Raw genomic sequence first — 22,233 nt, forward strand, 5'->3', positions numbered from 1 at the left:
CACGCCTATTGCGCTTCACTTTCGCAGTTTGACTTGACACTATGATACTTCTTTATTTAAATATTTTTTGTACATAATATTTATGGTAGTATCTATAGAATTTATTTACAGCCTTTTCATTATTAACACGTGTTGAATTTCTTCATGACTTTCCTTCAATTCTCAAAGAAATTAATTATCTGTGTTTGTACTTTGTAGTTTTATAAGTTCATTTACGCAGGATTAGGGCAACTACTAATAATAATAAAAACTTTATTTATGACAAAAGGGTTTGTGACAGAATTCATATATTATGTATAGTCAACCTTTTCCTTTAAAATAAAAAGATAACCCAACGTTGAATCGAAAGCGATTGATCAGCGAAGGATTCATAAAACTATGCGCCTACAGAATCAAATACCAATTTAGCAATGCCTGCGCAATAACAACAATTGATTGTTTTATAGTATCAGGCACTCTAACTTCCAATTGGAATTAATCACGTTACAAGTTCTAGCACACCCATATCGTATAGCCCCAACGCGATGTAAATAGGTATTCAGTTTTCATAAATCACAATAAGTTTGCAACACTAAGATGACGTCATAATTTTTGGTATGGAGTATGGACTCTTTAGTAGGTACTCCAAGCAAATTAGGTTCCACAATAATTAAAAACCGGTGTAGTCTTTCAACGGCTTTATTTGCACCAGTGAAACGATTGCGGTCAATAATTTCTTAAGGATCCGAGGTCCGCCAGCTAGCGATACTAACACACAAAGGATTTATAAATAAAACACAATTAAAAAATATAAACTTTAATACTAGTATAACAGTACCCTAAACCTTACTACCTAAATAAATGATTGCGTCAGTCTTACAATTATAGACTGGAAAACAAAAGAAGAACTTATTGAATTAATTTCATAGCTTTTGATTCGAAATACTGTTTCTATATATGTCTTGAATGTCTGCAATTTTTCTAAAAATCAATTCCTAATAGTTTACGGACTCCGTAGCCATGCGACCTTTAGTATGTTCTGATATTAGCACCTAAGCCCACCATAAGCTTTATTAAACTACATTTTATCTAACTACATCAACAACAAGTCATTAAACAAAAACAGAAGCTTTGTGGCACATTTCAGAATGTCGATGAAAACTTCATGCACTTTTAGAATAAAATAACAAAATACAATTATGCTTCTGAATCTAAACTTTTATTATAAATAGACAATAGTTGAATTTTGTCCTAGAAACTGGCAAAATGTATGAAGTATGATCCCAATTCAATTTATTCCTCGGTGAAGGTCCCCTTTAAAATCTATGGTTGGAGAAACCCTATAATGCACATTGAACACTCATATTAGCTAACTCTACCCCTTCCACTATAAGAACTCTAAATAATTCACTCGATAAAATTACATAACAATTACTATGAGAATTCATACAAACGTATCAACTTCACAAAATTATTGTAAATAAACGCGTACTTCAATGCTGTAGTCAGGACTTAAGCAGTACTTAGATTTCTCAGCTCTGAATAAAACAGTATTATCAATTTTACTTATAGGAGTTTCAATATAAGCATTCGGAAAATGTTTTGTCTCGTTAATTCATACAAGAGTGATAAAGACAAAACTAGTCATTGGAGACGTATACGCAGGCCCCCGTACACGTGTCGTAGCGTAATTTAACGATCGCTTCCATAAGATCAATGTTGAGGTTCATAATTTAAATACATATTCGATAACATTTTATAAATAAAATATATAAATTATTAGTTTCATATTATTCGAGTGTTAATAATTTATAACAAATGTAGGAATACTACAAGCTATGGCATTTTCGCGGCAATGTGGACTCTTTATCACAATTTTATAAGGTACAAGCGAATTGAGTATTAAAGAGATTGTTTGCAAAATAAAAAATATACCCAGATATTGGTTTACCAGCTCCAACCGATCACAGTTAACTTTAACCAATTTGATACATGTCCAACGCATTAAAATATTTAATCACAATCGAATCTTTCCGTTGTTTATACATTCATACTCTTGAGGTCCTAAAGGAATGTATTTATTCTGTTTCATATCCAGATAATAGACTTTGTCACCTTTCGTTAAACTTGGATCGAAACCTTCTTTTTGTAGATCTGTCTTCTTCATTTTGAATGTTCCTGAAAAATTAGATTTTTGTGTTATTTTTTTTATATAGAAGGGGGGGTAAACGGAGGCGCATCTGATGTTGTGATAACAGCCGCCCATGGACATTCTCAACGCCAGAGGGCTCGCGAGTGCGATGCCGGCCTTTTAAGAAATTAGTACGCTCTTTTCAGGTAATCAGTTTGTATTGCAATTTTTATGTGAAGATGTAAATTCTTGTAATGTTCATTGACAAACCTTTTTTAAATAAATAAGGAATGTAGCCAATGTGGTTTTAAAGGGACCCCGAGTAGGTGACTAACCCAGATACCTAAGCGTCCTATTTACCAGGAATAATATTATTTACTGATTCCTAATTTATTTGTAATTTACTTTACAAACATCAAAGGTACACAATTAGCTTATCAATATATATATATATTACATAATAAAAACGATCCACAGGCTATCACACATAAAATAAATTATAGTCTTATACAATACAAAAAAATATTCGTGAACACCTGTAAATTGGCTTTTAAATCAGTGGCGCTAAAACCTCTTTAGGTCTGGGTCTTAGATTTCTGAATCCGTTTCATGATAATTTTTAAATCTAATAGGCAAGTAGATGATCAGCCTCCAGTGCCTGACACACGACGTCGACTTTTTGGGTCCCTAGGCCAATACTGCAAATTGCCTTTATGACTCAAAAACACCGGAATAGTATCATTATTAAAGGAAAAACAAAAACCAATATGAAATGCTTACCGGTCATATCCATACTGGACATGACTCTCACAAAGATAGGTCTGGCGTAGGGAGGCAAATCCCGAGCTAGGTCACGGGCTAGTTGCTCTAAATCTAGACTTCCGTCAGGATCTACTATGCCGCACATACCAGCTCTGCCCTCTGTGTTAGGAACCTAAAAATTACAAAAGATGTTAACTTGAAAAAATGGGGTGAATACATTGATATAAAAAAAACCCAAGATGCACACTCAACGTCAAAAAAACGTCCTCAAAAAATGAGCGCAACATTCTAAATTGTGCGCTCATTTCAAATAGTCTCGCGTCTAATAAGTGGAGTCGATGTTATTTATTTGTGTTTTTTTTTATAAATAAATTTATGTACTTTTGAACTTTTTTGTGTGTAGTTTTTAACAAATATATTTACGCTATATAAAGTGTAGGTCAGGAGGTAGCCAATTTAACATTTTTTTTTTAATTTAAAGAAAAAACTTTTTAACCGGATTAAAGTTATGTATTATTATAAATTTACAACTATTTAACATCCAACACCTTCGTCTTCAGTCACTGTGACCACGCTCGCTGTAAAGCACCCGAAAAGTCTTATAAATTTAAAATTATGTTAAATAGTTGTAAATAAAAAAGTCATGTTCGACTCCACTCAATACCTTGTCCTACCGACCACGGTCGGTGGTAAAGTTTTATTACTTTAAGTACGTATACACTGCGTTGTAATAACAACTTTAAGCAATTCGCGTAAGGTTGATTTTGCAATAATATATGCTTGTAACATATACTGTTATAGAAAGGGACAGAAATAGTATTTCGGGACACTTTCGAGCGTTACTTTTATTCGAGACTGTGTAACTTGGGTTTTTTGTATATCAATGGGTGAATAGAATATCTTTTTTCTAAGGTAAGACACTTCGTTCATTTGTAATTTTAATTTAATAATTATACAGAAGTGCTTTTTACTGTGTGTAATTTTTTGATTACTTTATATAATAAGTGAGAAAATAAACGCAACGTAAAGAAGATGGTTAAATAATGTCATCACTGTAGAATGATAACCTCGTATGTCCAGAGAACCAAACATTACAGGAAACGATTTTTTTTTTCGTCAATGATCGTTAAAATATTATTATGTGTTTTTGTCCATAGTTTTAGATGATAAAAAGGACTTATTTATTAATAACACAAATAAGTCCTTACTTCATGATTATACCAGTTAAATGACATATAGAGCGTTCAAGTATTACGTAACGATTTTTTTTCCTTTTGTAAAAAGTTACGATGCGGGGCGGGGATTGAATTACGGGTTATTGTTAAACTATCTTCTACGTACTTTTATCTTCTAAGTACTTTACACCACATAACGGTAACTTTTAGGTCATGAAAAGTTTTACTATTGGGTACAGAAAAACGTTACGGCGCGTTACATGGGGGGGGGGGTCAATAATCTCCAAAAATTGCGTGACGTAATACTTGAACTAAAAAATGGGAAAAATGAAAAAATAAATGAGTTTTGACGAGGTTAGTTTGAGAGTAGTTAAGTTCCAAATCACGTATTCTATAAAAAAAAACTTTTTTATCTGTGAAGTATTTGTATTATTCTGTAATGGTCTCCATTATTACATCGAAAATATCTCTTACCAGTACACCATAAACAACTGCATCTCTATGGCTAGCAACCCTTGAAATTGCTGCCTCCACTTCACTGGTACTGACGTTTTCACCTCGCCACCGGAAGGTGTCGCCTGTGCGATCCCGGAAGTAAAGATAACCGAATTCGTCAGCTACTAAAATATCACCTGTAATCAAATATATATTTGCTATCAATCGTAAATTCAAAGAACCTATTTGACAACATTTTAAAAACTAAATCAGATTATTTATTAGTGACTACAGAACATATATTAATTCTGTTAGAAATATTTAAAAATATATAATTCTCGTAAATAAATAAAATTGCATATAACAAATAAAAATTTTATAAAAAAATTAAAAATAAATCAGTGGCGCTACAACCTCTTTAGGTCTTGGCCTCAGATTTCTGAATCTGTTTCATGATCATTTTTAAATCTAATAGGCAAGTAGATGATCAGCCTCCAGTGCCTGACACACGCCGTCGACTTTTTGGGTCTAAGACATGTCTGCTTCCTCACGATGTTTTCCTTCACCGTTCAAGCAAATGTTAAATGCGCACATAGAATGCAAATTCATTGGTGGGCACCGGGGATCGAACTTCCGACCTCACGTATGAGAGTCGCACGCTGAAGCCACTAGGCCATCACTGCTCCTAATAATTGTATTAGTACAATATAATAAACACGATTCTCTTTCCGCAGAGATTGCCACATGAAAGGAACTAAGGACATAATCATACTCATTAATTTACAGAACAATGTCTCACCCGATATAAAAGCGGAATCTCCTTTCACAAAGACATCCTTGACAACCTTCTTATCTGAGGCCGCCTTATCAACGTAACCGTGGTACTCCCGAGATGGGTTATTTGCCGATATCTTTCCAATGAAAACGCCCGGCTCATCCGGACCCGCCATCTACGAACAAACAAGTATTTATTTTTCATATTTTTTTTAATAATTTAAATTACGGTTGAAATGAACCATGCTAAATAGATACATAGATTTTCTACTTATACTCTGATTTTTTATTCCGTACAATTCTGACATTTCTTAAGTGTTGCTACTAAAAAAGTTCTCCACCGAAAAAGGGACAAATTTGACTTATTTGAGGGCAATAAAAAATGCTACGTATTTTTTACGTTTTACCTACAAAAAGGTAAATCTAAATTTTTACTTACTCATGTGACCTAATACAAAAGTAACAAATATTTCAATATCACGAACAATATATCGAATTAACTGTAATTACTTTATTTTATTCTTTAGCTGGCATCACTGCCTACTAATTCCAGGTTTAGTAAACCTTTCGAAAAAATAAAATGTTATCTTTACTTGTGCGTTTTTTACTTTTGTGATGAATAGGGACGTAATCATCAGTCGCCGTTAAACCACTTTTAATGTGTATGTATAAACTCACGATGTTCAGACTCGTATTGAAATGTACCCAGCCATAAAGGTTGGCCATCTCTGACATGTCAAAAAATGATAGCTGTCAGAATTCTACGGAATTAAAAATCAGAGTATAGTACTGTAGCGCCCGCTTAAACACGTGACTGACCCTATGTCTAAAAATAGAAGTTCGTCCCACTTTGTGTCACGAGTTTTAATTGTATTATATGAATCCGGAAGAAATTAGAGTTTTACGTGAATAAAAAACACAATTAATTCTCGTCACAGTACGCTATTTTTGCGATGCTGTAAGGTTTCATCATTCACTGTCAATACCCTTGAAACGGGCTGATACGTTATATAGATTTTTATGGATTCTTTAAACATATGCAATGATACCTAATCCAACTACACACACTGTACTGTAAATAGGAGAATAGCAGTAATAAACTCGTTCAAAATACTGCAAAGGTTTTTGGTAAAACGAATTTGATGAACTACTTTCGACGAAGTATGGTCGTCAAATCAAATTAACAAAAGGCAATCCTAAAAATCCTTTCTAAAAAACAGTATCTAAGAATACTGTTTTTTATGCCTAAGCATTACACATCGGTAAATTGACTTTCAATGTTAGCTATCACAGTAAATCCACAACTGAGCGTTTCTTAAGTCTGTTTTAGCCACGCGCCACCATTATGTGGAACCAGTTGCGCAATGAAGTTTTTCGAACCAATTCGACCGTACCAATTCTTAAAAGGCCGGCAACACACTTGCGAGCCCTCTGGCAATGCCATTGTCCAGATGAGCCTCCTGCCTGTTTGCCCCGGTTATATATAAAACCAAACTTAAATGTATCATTTACTCCACAATGATATTTTTTAGTACTTTCATATTTTTCTTTAGAAGTGTTATTAATGGAAATATATTACGTACTACGTATACCACAACCGTCTAAAATAAAATAGCTATGTTAGCACATTTATTTTACGAGTATTAAAATATAATTGAGTAAAGCTAACAATACCTATAAACCTTATTTAAGTATTTATTGGTGGGATTTAAGTGCCTATATAATAACGTCAATAAATTTTTAATACCTGGCACAACCCTTGCGAGTCCCTGATTGGTTCACCAGTTTCTTGATCAACTTTTATTATGGCGATGGGGTATACGCTCGGAAAGATGCGAGATAAGAAGCCAATTGCTCCCGGGGTACCATCAGTATTTGCTGTAAAAAAATACTTTATGTTACCAAAAATATATATATGTAGAAACATTTTTGCAACAATACATATTAGTAGCACACATTACAGGACCAATTGAAAAAAAAATACAAAAAAAAGTGCGTGTGTACGAAGTACACATTTCAGAAGTAAAACTTCTTTGGCAAACTAATAAGTCTTGTTCATATTTATACAAATCTAAAACTTAAGATATCCGAGACTTAGAGGGAGGGAAAAAGGAAGATATGTTATGAATTTAATTGTCATTAAAGTATTAAAAGTGTCGAAATTTAATACAAATTACAAATTATTAATTGACAATTCATCATTTGAGATTTCAATAAATTATTTTGCATAAGATATTAAATACTCTTTAAGGTAATTCGCCCTTCTCACTCTCTATCGCTCACTCTCATTTCTTCAACAAAAACGCTGCACATCTTTGTGACGGTTCCGTAAAAATTTACCCTCATGCGCCTAAAGAAGTTTCACTTCAAAAATATTGCCTTTTCCAGGTACCCGGATGTCCAGACACAGATGGCCGATCATTTACTTATTTATTTACAAAAAATACATAACATGCTTATAATAGGTACTAAACCAATACGATAATATCGAAAACAAAAGAAAAATTATATTATATTAAGTACATAAGATAAGCAATATCGCTACTGTGAACTCACTAGTAATAGTGTAGACAGCATTCAGTAAGCGCAACGTAATATTTCATATCTTACCAATATTAGCATTTCCTTCAGTTGCTCCATAAAATTCGGTCACGTATTTGATATTAAAACGCGTTACGAACTCTGTCCAAATCTGGAAAAAAAAGCAATCTTTGAGACAATACTTCGAGAATGATGTCTTCTTAAGAAAACGTTGGTTGAGGCAATATTATAGGTTTATAGAAGTTATTATAACCATCTTATACGTTTATATAAACAACAAAGTATTTATTGGCGTTCATAAGTCATTATATTGCATTTATAAAAATACTTTTATTGAACTTCAAATATTTATAGACACTTATTTGTGGAATGCTCTGTAGCCGTACAGACATCGCTGTCTATTCATTAAAAAAAAAATTATTAAATGTATATTTCTGGAAGAAACTCCTGATTTGTCCCGCCGCCCATACATTGTGTATTTTTAACTGTTTTGTGATATTACTAAAGTGTTTATTATTATATTTAATCACTATTTATAATGCATAATTATAATTATTTGTCATTTATGTTTCTTCAATTAAATTATACAGATACTTTAGTGATGATTTTCCATTCCATTAATTATTGTTTCGTCGAGAATAGCACCTAAAACCTTCCTTGAACCGAATAATAATTAGAAGAATTGAGTTAGTGTATAATAAAATTATATGGTTTAAAAATACACCTTCGTTTTTTAATGGAAATTTAATAATCGCGTGTCTTAAACAATCTTATCTCATACTTAAGAAACCGGTACATCATTATCTACAAAGATAGACACAAGTCTATTTATAAAATAAATATTTATAATGATTAGTTCAGACAATTACAGCAAAAACAACGTTTTTATTTTATTCAAATTAAATTATCATGTAGGTATGTACAGTTTACACTTATAAACAACAGTAAAAACTTAACATACTGCCAGTTCTCAAATCAAGAGCGTAGAACGGACGAGAAAAACTGTAACAATAAACTCCGTCACTCTTTTAATTGCCAAGGTTAAACCAAATGAAGATTGGAAGTACAACAAAATGTCATAATATGATTAGTTAATTATTACTATTATAAGCTACACAATTAAATTGGAAAGACTATGTCATATGACAATGTTAAATTCGCACATAGAAAGAAAGTCCATTGGTGCACAGCCGGGGATCGAACCAACGACCTCAAGGATGAGTGTCGCACGCTCAAGCCACTTGGCCAAGACTGCACCATTTATCTCGTTTAATTATTATTTGTTTCATTTGTTCAACACCGAAATCTACCACTTCTTCACCATCCACGGTTGCCTTGTATTGGTACTCGCAGCAGCTCATTCATACTTTCTAATTTATTTTTTATACGAACAATATTTATTAATGAAATTTTAATTTATTACAATACCCGTTTTTAAATTATAATACGGTTAATTGTCATTTCGGTAATTATTTACATACTGCTTTGTCATATTTTCAACGCAATTATAATCACGAACGCGTTGCGAAACGTGACCCGAGTTTGACCCCGCATGAATACTACTGAATTTGGTAAAAAAATTTCATACGTATTTATTTAAATATTATCGTCAGTAAATAAGCGGATACCCATTGTTATATTTTTTATCAATCGTCTAATGTCTCATTTTGTACGAAATAATGTATTGAAGCATATTTTGCTTAACGAAAATGTAGTGACAAACTATCATTCTTGTTCATAAACCTTATTTATATAAACAAACAAAACAGTTATTCCATAGGAATAGGATCACAGGAGATATTTTTATCACCCTTTAAGGGAGCGTTCAAGTATTACGTAACGAATTTTTTCCTTTTATAAAACGTTACGATGGGGGGCGGGGATTGAATTACGCCTTATTGTTTATATTTTTTGCGACTTTCCAGTACTTCACACCACATAATGGTAACGTTTAGGTATAAAGAGTCGTCACTAGGTGGTCAAAAAACGTTTTACTATACTATACTTGGGTACAGAAAAACGTAACGGCGCGTACATGGGGGGGGGGGGGGCAATAATCCAAAAATTGTGTGACGTAATACTTGAACGCTATGACACGTGGCGAATATATGCGAGCAAATAATGCTACAGAAGTCTGCAGAGAAAGAGAGATAGCGCAGGATAAGAACCCTTTTGAGAGATGGCAGGGGAGGAGACAGAAGAAGTTTCACGGCTCACCTGCCACCTATGTAGTCCCCACTTTGTCGACGCCATATACATAAAATCAATAAGTATATAATGTTATAATCAATTATTCATATATATTCTTATTCATAAAATACACTCGAAACGTAATTCCTAAGTCGATTAAAGATTTTTACTTGCGTAACCCAAACTAAATTTTAAATTTAAATATCGTAGCAACGATTGAAAATATCTCAAACACGGCCTCGAATAGGTAAGGATAATTTACATTACCTATGTGTGAAATACCGCTTTAAATTGTTATGGTAATGTATGCGATCGTGTCTTGTCGTTTTACGTCACTGAGTGATATTGATTATTGAACTATGCAGGTATTAGTATACGCTATGATTAAATAGTTCTGACTTCTGAGCGCCTCGCTCGGCTTAACATAAATATTTAGGAATAAACGAATATGATACATGAGCATTATAATAATTATGAAAGAGAAAAAAATCGGTCCAAGCTTTTGTATTATTCGTATAGACAAATTAAATAAACTTGTATATTGTACAAATATTAAGTAAATTAACGGAGATATAACCAATTATGGCTTATTAAATTAGCTGTTTTTAAGTCACGTGATCATATTAACCTCATTTTTGTTTCCTCATAATATCGGTTCTAGTTTGCCATTACACCTAGTAATCATCCTAAGAGACATTTATTATATAAATCAAATATCAGATGTTGCTATAGACTAAAGGTCTCTTTTCTTCTCTTAGGGTCTTTTATGTTTTTTTTTAATTTATACTATTTTATTAGTAATTTTTAATTCAATTAATAATATTATCGCGAAAACCAGCGCATTACTCAATGTAAGTGATAACAATTAACATATATATAATCAGAAATAACATTAATTAATCATTGTTTAAGTTGTTATCTTGAATACTGAGTTAGTACTCAGTCTTACATACAAACATACATACAAAAATGATATTACCTGAGGTCTAAGCCCATTGCCGAAGATAACCCGTACGTTGTGCTGCTTGTCCACCGGAGACGGGGGCGTGGCTAGTATGTACCGGCACATCTCTCCAATGTAATGAGCTGCCTAGAAAGATAATAATCAATCAAATCAATCAAAATCACTTAGGCAATATACACTTTGGGCGATTAAGGCTAATAAAATGAGTGGCGGAGAGTTTATTGCCAGTTCTTCTCTTCCGTTCTACGCCCTCGATTTGAGAACTGGCAGTAAATGTAAAATTAGGAGCATTTAATGAATATTTCTTTTTTCACGTTCATTAGTGTACATTGTGTTAACTATATGAATACAAGATTTTTGACATTGACTTTGAACACTTCTAATTATAGAGAGTGGGAAACCTGGTCCTCAATTTATCGCATGTTGTTTAGCAATATACTATCCCTACAACTTCGAATTACCGAGGGGGCCAATTAATATTTTCATTCAATTTATCTAGTATTTTTCAAGGTACCGATTGTTTTTTCAAATTAACTAAAATCCTGGGGTTGGATTTTAAAATAAGTCGCCGCTCGTCAACTGTCTGTTCTACCCCTAGAGTGTTAAACCAGTAGACTCGAATAAAATACCTGTGCTTTGGTACGCAAATGTGCATTTCCCGCGGCGATGGAGATGTTAAAAACCTATTATTATTAACCATTTATTTAATTGTTGTAGGACGATATATAGACCGCCATTGGGTCATACCAATTATAAATAATACAGTTAATAATATTAGCATTACCGTCGCAAACCCCAATAATGGCGACGTATTTCAAAACGTATACCAAATCATGTTACTGATAAAACTTACCGTTGCTTTATACTTAGCGCAGTCAGGGAAAAACTGCGATGCTGAGAATTTCGGTTTCAATATAACCGTGCAGCCAAAGACCAGCGCCTGCCCAACGCTAACAACGCCTCCAGCCGTGTGATACAGTGGCAAAGAGCAATAGACCACATCAGATGAATTAAGACGCATGTGATGCAGACCTGCTACCATGAAAATGAACCTGGAAATTCAATTAAACTGTGGGAATTGTGGGTGATGCTCTACTAAGATAATTCACCTATTCGTATATAATAAAATCACCCAATGTATTCTGAGAAAGTCAAACTATCCAGATATAATTCACAAAACACTTAAAATACGGGAGCCGAATTGGATTTCGTGTCTACAGAGGCCTTACTACGTATTTTGGCAGGACTCTGAGGTTCCAAAAACACTAACACAGGCACACGCACATACCAACTAACATCTACACCCTCAAATACGTACGCACACATACCCAATTACATACTCATACGTTCACGCATACTTGACATATTTGATTAGATGTAATATCTACTAAGACTACATTTTCTTTAAAAAATTGTTTATAACCAAGTACTACGGGCTAATTGTAATCTAGTTTCTCACAACACAGGGGACAAGGGTCCTAGTGTGGGGACTAGCGATAGATGAATTTTGTCACAACCATATTGTCATGAATAAAGTTTTAAGCTATTGCATAGCATTTATCGTTTGAGCGCGGCGACTGAATCAAGAAATTCCGAAACGAAAATAAAAACCTAACGCACGATGACGTAATATAGGTGCGGCCAATACGCGTTGAGCGGGACAGAACGCATACTGCGTCTCACATCGGTCTGGCGTGATCGGTGACGTAGCGTAAACGCGGCCGGTACGCGTTAGAGTGAGACAGACCATATATGTTAGTCTGAGACTGGTAGATTGAATTAATATCAAATAAAAAAAATACTGCATAAATAAAACATTATATTTGCAATAAAAAAAATGCTATGCAATAGCTTTACCACAGTCCCCGAGTGACACACGTTTTTTTATTATTATATCATCTACATATACCTAACGGTCTTGAAACGAATCGGCTTTATTGAAGTTCAGTCATGTTGAGTAATGACGTCTTCCTTGTTACCATGGTTACTATGCATGCACGGTAGTATCTTTTACGAGGCAGTTTTGTCTTAGTTGTAGGTAACAAAATGATTCAAATTCATCTCGTTAGATTCATTATTTTCATTATAGTAAAGAATTAAAGTAGTATCAATTTCGTACTACACAATCCAAAAATACAAAAGGTAAAAATACAATACGAATTTCGTCCTTAGATCACGTCGTTTGGGTTTTTAGTAATTTTAAATAATAAACGCCTTGTTTTTCTTATACTTTACATTTAAATACATTTTTATTTCTATCATTTCATTAATTCCTAGATATCTGTGTGCCTTGTTTTGGCAAAGCCCGATTTCTGTTGCACTGTGCCAATGTCTGCCATATACCTGATGGTTTCTATCCATCTTCAAAATTGTCTTTCTCTTTTGCTTTTATTGTATCTTAGGCACTAGTATACTTTGTAATTTATATTAGGAAATATTTCAATCGTTGTCTCACAGAGGGGGCCGATCAAAAAATATTTCGCCGGAAATTGGCCTGAACACCGGGTCCCAGGCACCAACCGGAGGCGTAAATTAAATATATGACATGTATTATTGTCCTTGAACTATGAATATGTATCATGGTTATCAAATAATAATCCAGTGACGCTATACCCTATGTAGACAAGTAGATTAACCATTGATAGTGGCTGATTGATTTTTGGATCTAACGCTGTCGTCGGAATGCTTGTTTTTGTGAAAACAACTGCACATAGAAATAATTATCCGTTGGTTCACTGCCCTGACTACGGGGTTGACAGTCGCACGCTTAACGCCCGAACCCAATAATCAATCCACAGTCTCAGCTTGAAAACAATCTGAGATCAGACCGTGACAGTCGATCGATCTCCTATCTGCATCTCGATAACCAAACCCTACGAAGACAATCCTGTTTTGGCGACGGATAAAATGCTCTTTGTCGTTCCATTTTACCGAGTTTTCACTCATAATTGATAATCAATGTAAACCAAATAAAGTAAATAAAACCGTACAAATAACATTAAAATATACATGTGTATGTTTAAAACATAACAAAGAGTTTTTTTAATTATTTAAAAAACTGGTTTAAGCTAAAATCTGTTAAAATAATTAACTGTTGAAATCGAGCTTTCGTCAACTGTCATTTTCATACAAAGGTCTATCCACAGACACCGATACGACCTCTCCCATGGACAGGTTGCAGATGGCTATTACAATCCGTTGATTGGTTATTGGCACACTTGTTAAAAATTTGGATTAAGATTACTATGTCAGATGGTGGATTATGGATTGAGATAGGTTACAGGGTTCGGGTGTAAAACACTAGACCAAACACTGCTTTTGTATTATAACATTGCTTTAACATACCTACTTAAACTGACACAAACTAAAATGAGTACATAAAGTAATTAAATTAAAACAATTTTGAGCAAAATAGTTTCGTAGTACATAAATTAAAATATTGAATTAGTAATTTTCCATTAAGTTTTGTCATAACATAGATTAGCGATGAATAGTTAATGGAAATAACTGAGTTTTTTTACCACTTTTTTTCATCAAAGTGAATTTTATTAACAAGAAAAATTTCAAAGCTCAAAACATTGACCTCACGCATAGCAACGCAATGTATCTACTAATAAACATATATTCGTTTGTATAATCAGTAAATGTATGAATTTAATTATCATATAAAATTATCGTGTGCTATTGAGCATTACATGTAAAAATGATTAATTTAACTAAAATAAAGTAATTCTATTTCTTGTAATGAAGCTAGGTTTTTGGGTAAGAATTCACAGCGTCAATTATAACTCAGGTGTGTGAAAAACAAAGATAAAGTCTTGATTAACAGGAGTCATAGTTAGAGCTCGATGTATGTACTAATAAACATATATTCGTTTGTATAATCAGTAAATGTATGAATTTAATCTAATATATAAAATTCTCGTGTCACAGTTTTCGTTGCCATACTCCTCCGAAACGGCTGGACCGATTTTGATGAAATTTTTTGTGCTTATCCGGTATCTATGAGAATCGGCCAACATCTATTTTTCATCCCCCTAAATGTTAGGGGTAGTCCACCCCTAAATTTTTTTATTTATTTTTTAGACAAAATTTTTAATTTCTATTTTTTTATGATACAACATTAAAAAATACATACAACCCCTAATTTTCACTGCTCTATGATCAACCCCTATTTTTTATTATAAATGATGGCAAAACGACGTTTGCCGGATCAGCTAGTTATCATATAAAATTATGTAAAATTAAGTAATTCTATTTCTTGTAATGAAGTTAGATTTTTGAGTAAGAGTCAACATAGCGTGAATTATAACTCATGTGTGTCAAAAACAAGGATCTAAGTCTTGATGAACAGGAGTCATAGAGCTCATGCCCAAACGGGCAATCATCACGATGTGTTTTTTAGCGGTCAATAACGTCAGACAAAAAGTGCTTAATGTTGTGTACAATTGGGATTTGAGCGGACGTTCTCAAGGTTAAGCACACGGTTAATCAATGCTTACATTGCTCATTTTTAATCTGATACACACCAGTATGTGTACTATGACAAAAACAGCATAATCTTCGACAGAAATATTTATTTCTGTTTGAAGACATTAACAATCATTTGCATATATATTTTGTGTGTGTAATTGAAATTGGCATAATAAATAAACACGGATGAATTTTTGCGATTTCTTAATTTCAGTAAATCTTTGATTTCTTTATGAACCTTTTCTATTTCCGTCACAATGGCAATAGACAAGATTTTATTTTCATATAATTTATTAGTTACTATAGTGACTATAATTTTTTTATTTTAAACTCCATTAAGATTGGCTTTAAAACATTAAATTTAAATTACACATTCATAATTACAAGAACCCGTCAAAACAGTTTCTTGCAGATGGCGTCATGCTTGTAAACAACAGTTGTTTACGAGTTTATTATCATTTTATAATTACGCAAATACACATTTATTTAGACCAGTCTCCAATGAAATTAAACTACACTATTAAGATTGGACAGGCAGACAAACGTGACAAATATATACATCATCGTCGACTAATCTGTGACGGTTTCGTGTCACGTGACTGACGTAAAAAAAAATATTTTTAACTATGGATTTCAAGATAAATTATTATTTACAACTTATTTTCTCGATTTATAAGCGATGGCTGGCATGGCTTTAGAAACGTGGATTACTCTCAATACATAATTTTTCACACGTATTTAAGTATTAAGTAACAACTATAGGAGTGGAGGGGGGTTGTTTTTCCTAAATAATTTGAATAAATTGCAGTAAATCTGCTGACGTAATACTTGAACTGCCCCTAAGAGGTATAATGAACAAAGACATCGTATACTCAACCTTTTATCTAGTATTCAATAATAATACAGCGAAAGTTATGTACCGGTAAATAAGAAAAGGGTCAAAAGTGAAAGCGAATGTACGATGCATTGCGCGGCGCCTCGTATCGCAGAGAAATGTATATATATATATTTCATATCAAATGTTCCAGATGTGTACGACATACAGATTATATGAGCGCCCGAAATTAATTAAAAACATTATTTGTGTGACCTATTTGTGTGTTTAGTTTGTAAAATTGGTATAAAAAACAAGTACTTATAGAGTAAATTTTTTAAAACTAAAATATGGCTATATCTTTTAAACAAAAACTCACCTAGAAGTAGTTATAACCGCTGCTTTCGGCAATCCAGTTGTTCCAGAAGTGTATATGTATAGAAGTTTTCCCTGAAAGCCGAAGCCGTCCGCCTTGGTCCATGGGGCAGGTGGGGTGACCTCCAGAAGGTCAATAAAGTCAGGAATACCATCACCACTGGCCTTCTCAGATTTAGGCGAGTTTAATGGACGGTGGGAAAATTTGTAAAGTTTTAATTTTGGATCTAACTGGCTGGACACATCATGGATGGCTGCAAAAATTGTTTTCGTTATAAAGTAAACTTAAACTGTTTTTGTAAAATAAAAAACTTGGCGATTAAAAAGAGTGGCGGAGAGTTTATTGCCAGTCCGTTCAACGCCCTTGATTTGAGAACTGGCAGTAAATGTAAAATAAGAAACATTTAACATTTCTTTATTGACGTCCATAAGTGTACATTGTGTTACCTAAATAAATGATTTTGAATATGACTAATTTTTAACTGAACTCATTAGTTAAGTTAAATATTTTTTGTGTGACTAACAACTTTGTGTAAACTTGGGATGAGAAATGAATGGGGTAAAAAGGCTAGTAGATTATCAATCAAAGCAACTTTCTATTCCTACCGAAAGTATTATTTTGTTGCTGGGAATTGAATCTAGGTCCTACAAGGTCATGTATTGCTCTTTTACCATTAGACCAGAGTAGCAGTAATATCAATTTAGATTATTAAAATAAATTCTGTTAATGTTAATTACTGGTTTTATGCTTAACGTGGTTGTGTGCAGAAGAACTTAAGTTTTTTTATGGTAATAAAACGTAATAAGCACCGAGATATCAACAGTGGGGGGCAGAAGAAAAAGATTTTTCCATTCTCCTAAAGAAACCTTTTAATATTTCAACTGACATTTTTTGTCCTTGCTGCTGGTGAAGCCCTTGGTAAGCATTACAATAAGTTTAAAAGCAAATACACTTTTAAATATGCTTTAGATTCCAGTTTTTTCTTACTGACGCAAATGAGGAAAACGTACGAATATAATATGAGAAAAAGAACTAAATGCCAAAGATATTTTTAATACTCAGTCGACGCATGAGCAATAACGTGAATAAATAATGTCGACACTAGTCAATATTTGAGTTTTAATTACAACTAGCAACACGCGAATGTAGGATATAAATTGACTGTGGAACTTATTACTTATAATGTTAAACAAATCTTAAGAGAAAAGTAATTATACTACATATATGAGTATTGAGTACACAGTACAGTGATATTTTGACTCGGCCTCCCTTTTTAGTAGCTACATACCATCGTACGGAACATTCTGCTATGATACTTCGTATAAACTGTTCGTTTTTCCGGAATAAATACCTCAGTACTAAATAAAAGAAACTTTTGAATTTTATTATGGTATATTTTGCAAGTTTTTCTCCATAGAAACCATTCTCAAGAGTTCAAGGATTAAATAAAAAAACATTAATGTACTTTGTCTAGACGTCTTCGAGTTTTGCGCTTAGCAACAGATATTGTGATTAATTTTTATTTAGGTATTTCACATAAGATGATAACAGCCGCGTCTGATAGAACTTAAATAAACTAAATATTTATATAGAAACAAAAGACGAACAAAGAAATCGATCATAGTAATCTATTTCTACTTTTATACAATTCTAGTGTCAATACTATATATAAGAATTTTCCAGGCAAAAGTCTTTAAAATATATTATTTATATTCCGATGATATATGAAAACATATATTGGGCCTGGGCAAAACTTGTTATACAGTAAAATCCATTCGTAAAAAACAATTAATTCTATGGAAATCAATACGGAAAATCGTTTTCGCGCAGCTTAAGTAATAAATAATAACTACGTAATAAACTCACCTGACAGGTATTCATCGGAAAATATGAGGGCATCGCATTTAGCCACGTTTATTGAATGTATTAAAGCGTTGCCTCGCTGGTTTATATTTATGAGTGGGCAAACTGCGCCCAAACGTGTTGCACCCAACCATAATGCAGGCATTTGGGGACAATTGTTAGTCAACAGACCCACTATATTGCCCTTCTGGATACCTTGGTTCTTTAAAACTGCTGTCACGCGCAGACTGTAATCTTCTACCTAGACATATAATAATAATCATTTAAGACTTATATAAACTCGTGAAAACCTGTGGGCTTAATTAACATAGCTAGGCGGTACTACAGAGCTACGATGCCAGAAGCACCTCAACCTTATAACATTCTTTTTCAGGGTTTAATAGAGCTATTTTCATTTAATAGAACGATTATCTGAATCTCATAGTTGGCAACATTATATATATACTAATGTGTTATACTGCTTATAACCTGTTTGTTTTAAACAGTTTATAAACAGATGTGGAAGGCAGACCTATTGTTTGGATATATTAGTTTGAACCATAGGTCATACTAAATTTGAATATTAAAAATATCTTTAAATCCTATTTATTGATGTAATAACTCATTATTCAAAAGCACAACTGGTTTTTCTTAATAAATCTTATTGTTAATTATAATTTATTTCATTAAAACTAGAAACACAGAAACTAGTGAATAGCCTAAATGTACCTTTTTTTTTTTTTTTTTTTATGTAATAGGAGGCAAACGGGCAGGAGGCTCACCTGATGTTAAGTGATAAAATTTAATGTGTTTTAGAGATCTGCGATTATGACCTGGAGTTACGTGTGCATCCAGTAATGTTAAAAAAACATTCACCAACCTCCTTAAAAGTCCACTCTTCTTCTTGGAATAAAAAGCATTTTTTATTGGGATTTCTCTGTACAACTTCATGAAATATATCAGGTACTGTTGCATTTTGTCTACTGCACTTCCAAGCTATGAGTAATACTTTTACATAACAACAGAGAGCTCTGAAACAATTTATTTGAATAGGTAAATTACTAATATGTCATCTCACTGAATATTGCTTAGTCTCATTTAGTTTATCCCTTGAATATGTTCTAAATATAAAAATGCACAAGTGTGTAGTCACAGGTACACTCGTATTACATAACTTTGATTCGCCCATGGGACAGATGTATGCTACACTAACTAACTCAAGACCATCAGAAATTTTTACTTTACTCCTAGAGATCTGCATCAGTAATTAAAGCAAGGAATAGTTCGAATTTTGATATTTAGTCAGTCATGTCAAAAGATAAGCAATAGCTGAAAGTTAGTTTCTTATTTTCTATTTAAGAGGGGTATTTCTATTTCTACCTAATTAACTTAATAGGAAAGTGCAATAGCAACATGCCTCAAACTTGTTTTAAGAGATAATAAAGCAAGTGCTGTATTTAAAAGTGACCTATTTACCTATATCTTACCAAGAAAATCTAAGTACATTAGATTATTATAAGGTGCGTTTTATTTAGGAACTATGTCATTTTTATAATAAAATATTGGTTAAAACAAATCTATTTTACTTTTGTAAAAATAATGTTTGCAATGCAATGAAAAATTCTGTTAATTCATCAACATCAATGGCGAGTGGTGGTATGATAACACAAATAGGTCAAATATTCAGCACTCTTTTTTAAAGAAATTTGGTATTAATTGATTTTACATGTTTAAATAATTATCGTACCACCGAACAGCAATAAACTACTTCACTGTAATACTACGGCTTACGTTACCTTACATCTCTCGGCGCAGTTTTCAGAGCGACATAGCACCATCTCGTATGGAATATCAACAGGTACAACAATCCAGAAGTAATAAACACTACAGCTGTGAATAACAATCCAAGATATTGGTACACAGCGATGAACGCCACTACAGCACCGAGCGCCAAAATCATTGCGACTGATTTTCGCCACGACACACGGTTAACTGAACCGCGGATATATCGTAGTCGCCGGATCACCGTGATTGCAGGAAATCAATGCTTATTTAAAATCATACAACAATCAACTGCGTACGTTCTGCATTAAATAATATCCAAGGCGTTTGAAAAATAAAGTAGAGTACAATTCAGATTCTTCGTTCTATAATTTACCTTGGCATGTATCTCTTTTTGAAAATAATTTTGAGATTACATTACTTCTTGACGTTCAGTTTCCACTATATTATGATAATTATATTTAAAACTATTTTTCAAAGACTGAAATCTCAGCTTTGCAATGCAATTTATAATAAATAATAAAGTAAGTTTTTTTTCAACATGATTTACCGACAGTATATTTTTTTAAATGGCAGTTGGCACAGAAGGTAAACAAATATGGCCGCCTAGAATCCAGAGACTATAGCTTAATACCGTGTTAAACTCCTTGTGAATTATAGAAAACAAACGGACGATGTCTTAAAAGAACTTTAGCTCCCGTTTGTCAAATTAAATAAATGTTAAGGGAATTTAGGATATAAATTTGTAATATCCTTTTTAAACATATTTATGACTGACTTGACTTAATGTCCTATAACCCCTAGATGGGGAAGAGGGCGTCCACATTGAGTCTCCATCGCGTTCAGTACAAGACTTTCCGTTTCTCGTTGCCTCATCTGCAACAGTACGACGAAGGTTTGCTTTTGACGGCCACGCTTACGCTTTCCTTGCGGGTTCCAATCAAGCACTTTCTTAGGGATATAATTGGAATCTCTTCGGAGTGTATGGCTTGACTATCTTCACTTGGGTCCCTTGTGCTCGTTAGAGATCTTCTTGGGCCAGTAGATAGTCAGAAAAAACTTGAGAGGTGTTTGTGACACCCGGATGGAACGAAGTTCCATTCGATTAATTAGTGAAGGAATTGTAATATTTTTTTTAAGTTATACTTAATAATATTTTTTTATTATTAAAAAATATATTATATAATATAAAGTTAATCAGTAGGCTCAATTTTAGTGAATCGGATCGGTTCGCTTCGTGGAAACAATGCCACCTGTAACCCGTCACTTGCGTTTGAGGTGCCCTTATGTAGGGCTGCCGATTGACTTATGAACCTGTAGCAAGTTAAAATTGCCTAGTAATTACACTACGTAGACCCCATTTAAATATATGAACTACCTGTTTGTCATAGTGGTAAGTAACCATGTGTGTTATGGAAACCATTTGTCATAATAAGGCCGAATATAACCTTTTGAATTCAACGTTTTTTTTTTTACTTTAGACAATTTAAAATATAAATCGCGTTTCTCCCATATTTCTAACCCAAAAGACAGAACCGAACCTGAGAATAAAAACCAACTAACACGGTCAGGATTCATTATTGTTATTATTTTAATTTTATTATTTATTATGTACAAAAGCCTGTATACACTTGTTGACTTATTGGGTCTAAGAGATGTCGGTTTCTTCACGATGTTTTATTTTACAGTTCGAGTTAATGTGAAATGTGCACATAGAAAGAAAGTCCATTGGTGCACAGCAGGGGATCGAACCTACGACCTCAGGGATGAGAGTCACACGCTGAAGCCACTAGGCCAACACTGCTCCCATCGAGTACATAATATAATAATATAAAATTATTATTAATTAATATGTTGTACATTTTACAACCCTAAAAACAGGCGAGGGCATATTTACATGCATGTTACGTCATGGTGGACTAATCCTGATCATTTTGTGTCACGTGACGGACGCATAAATATTGTCATTATGGTTTATCCTAATAATTTAATAAA

General features: G+C 33.2%; 1 protein-coding gene across 1 annotated transcript; it reads right to left on the minus strand.

Moving 5' to 3' along the window:
* Positions 1-780: 780 nt before the first annotated feature.
* Positions 781-20,771, minus strand: LOC125053004 (long-chain fatty acid transport protein 4-like). The gene is made up of 12 exons (XM_047654159.1): positions 20,253-20,771; positions 19,337-19,487; positions 18,481-18,718; positions 16,618-16,867; positions 11,805-12,003; positions 10,967-11,077; positions 7,867-7,948; positions 7,004-7,134; positions 5,282-5,432; positions 4,522-4,679; positions 2,891-3,044; positions 781-2,157 (listed from the first exon to the last, which is right to left on the minus strand). Exons 1-12 carry the CDS (start codon positions 20,414-20,416, stop codon positions 1,997-1,999), a joined length of 1,950 nt encoding a protein of 649 aa, XP_047510115.1. The 5' UTR covers positions 20,417-20,771; the 3' UTR covers positions 781-1,996.
* Positions 20,772-22,233: the final 1,462 nt, after the last annotated feature.

This window comes from Pieris napi, chromosome 10, assembly GCF_905475465.1.
Source record: "Pieris napi chromosome 10, ilPieNapi1.2, whole genome shotgun sequence".
NCBI lineage: Eukaryota > Metazoa > Arthropoda > Insecta > Lepidoptera > Pieridae > Pieris > Pieris napi.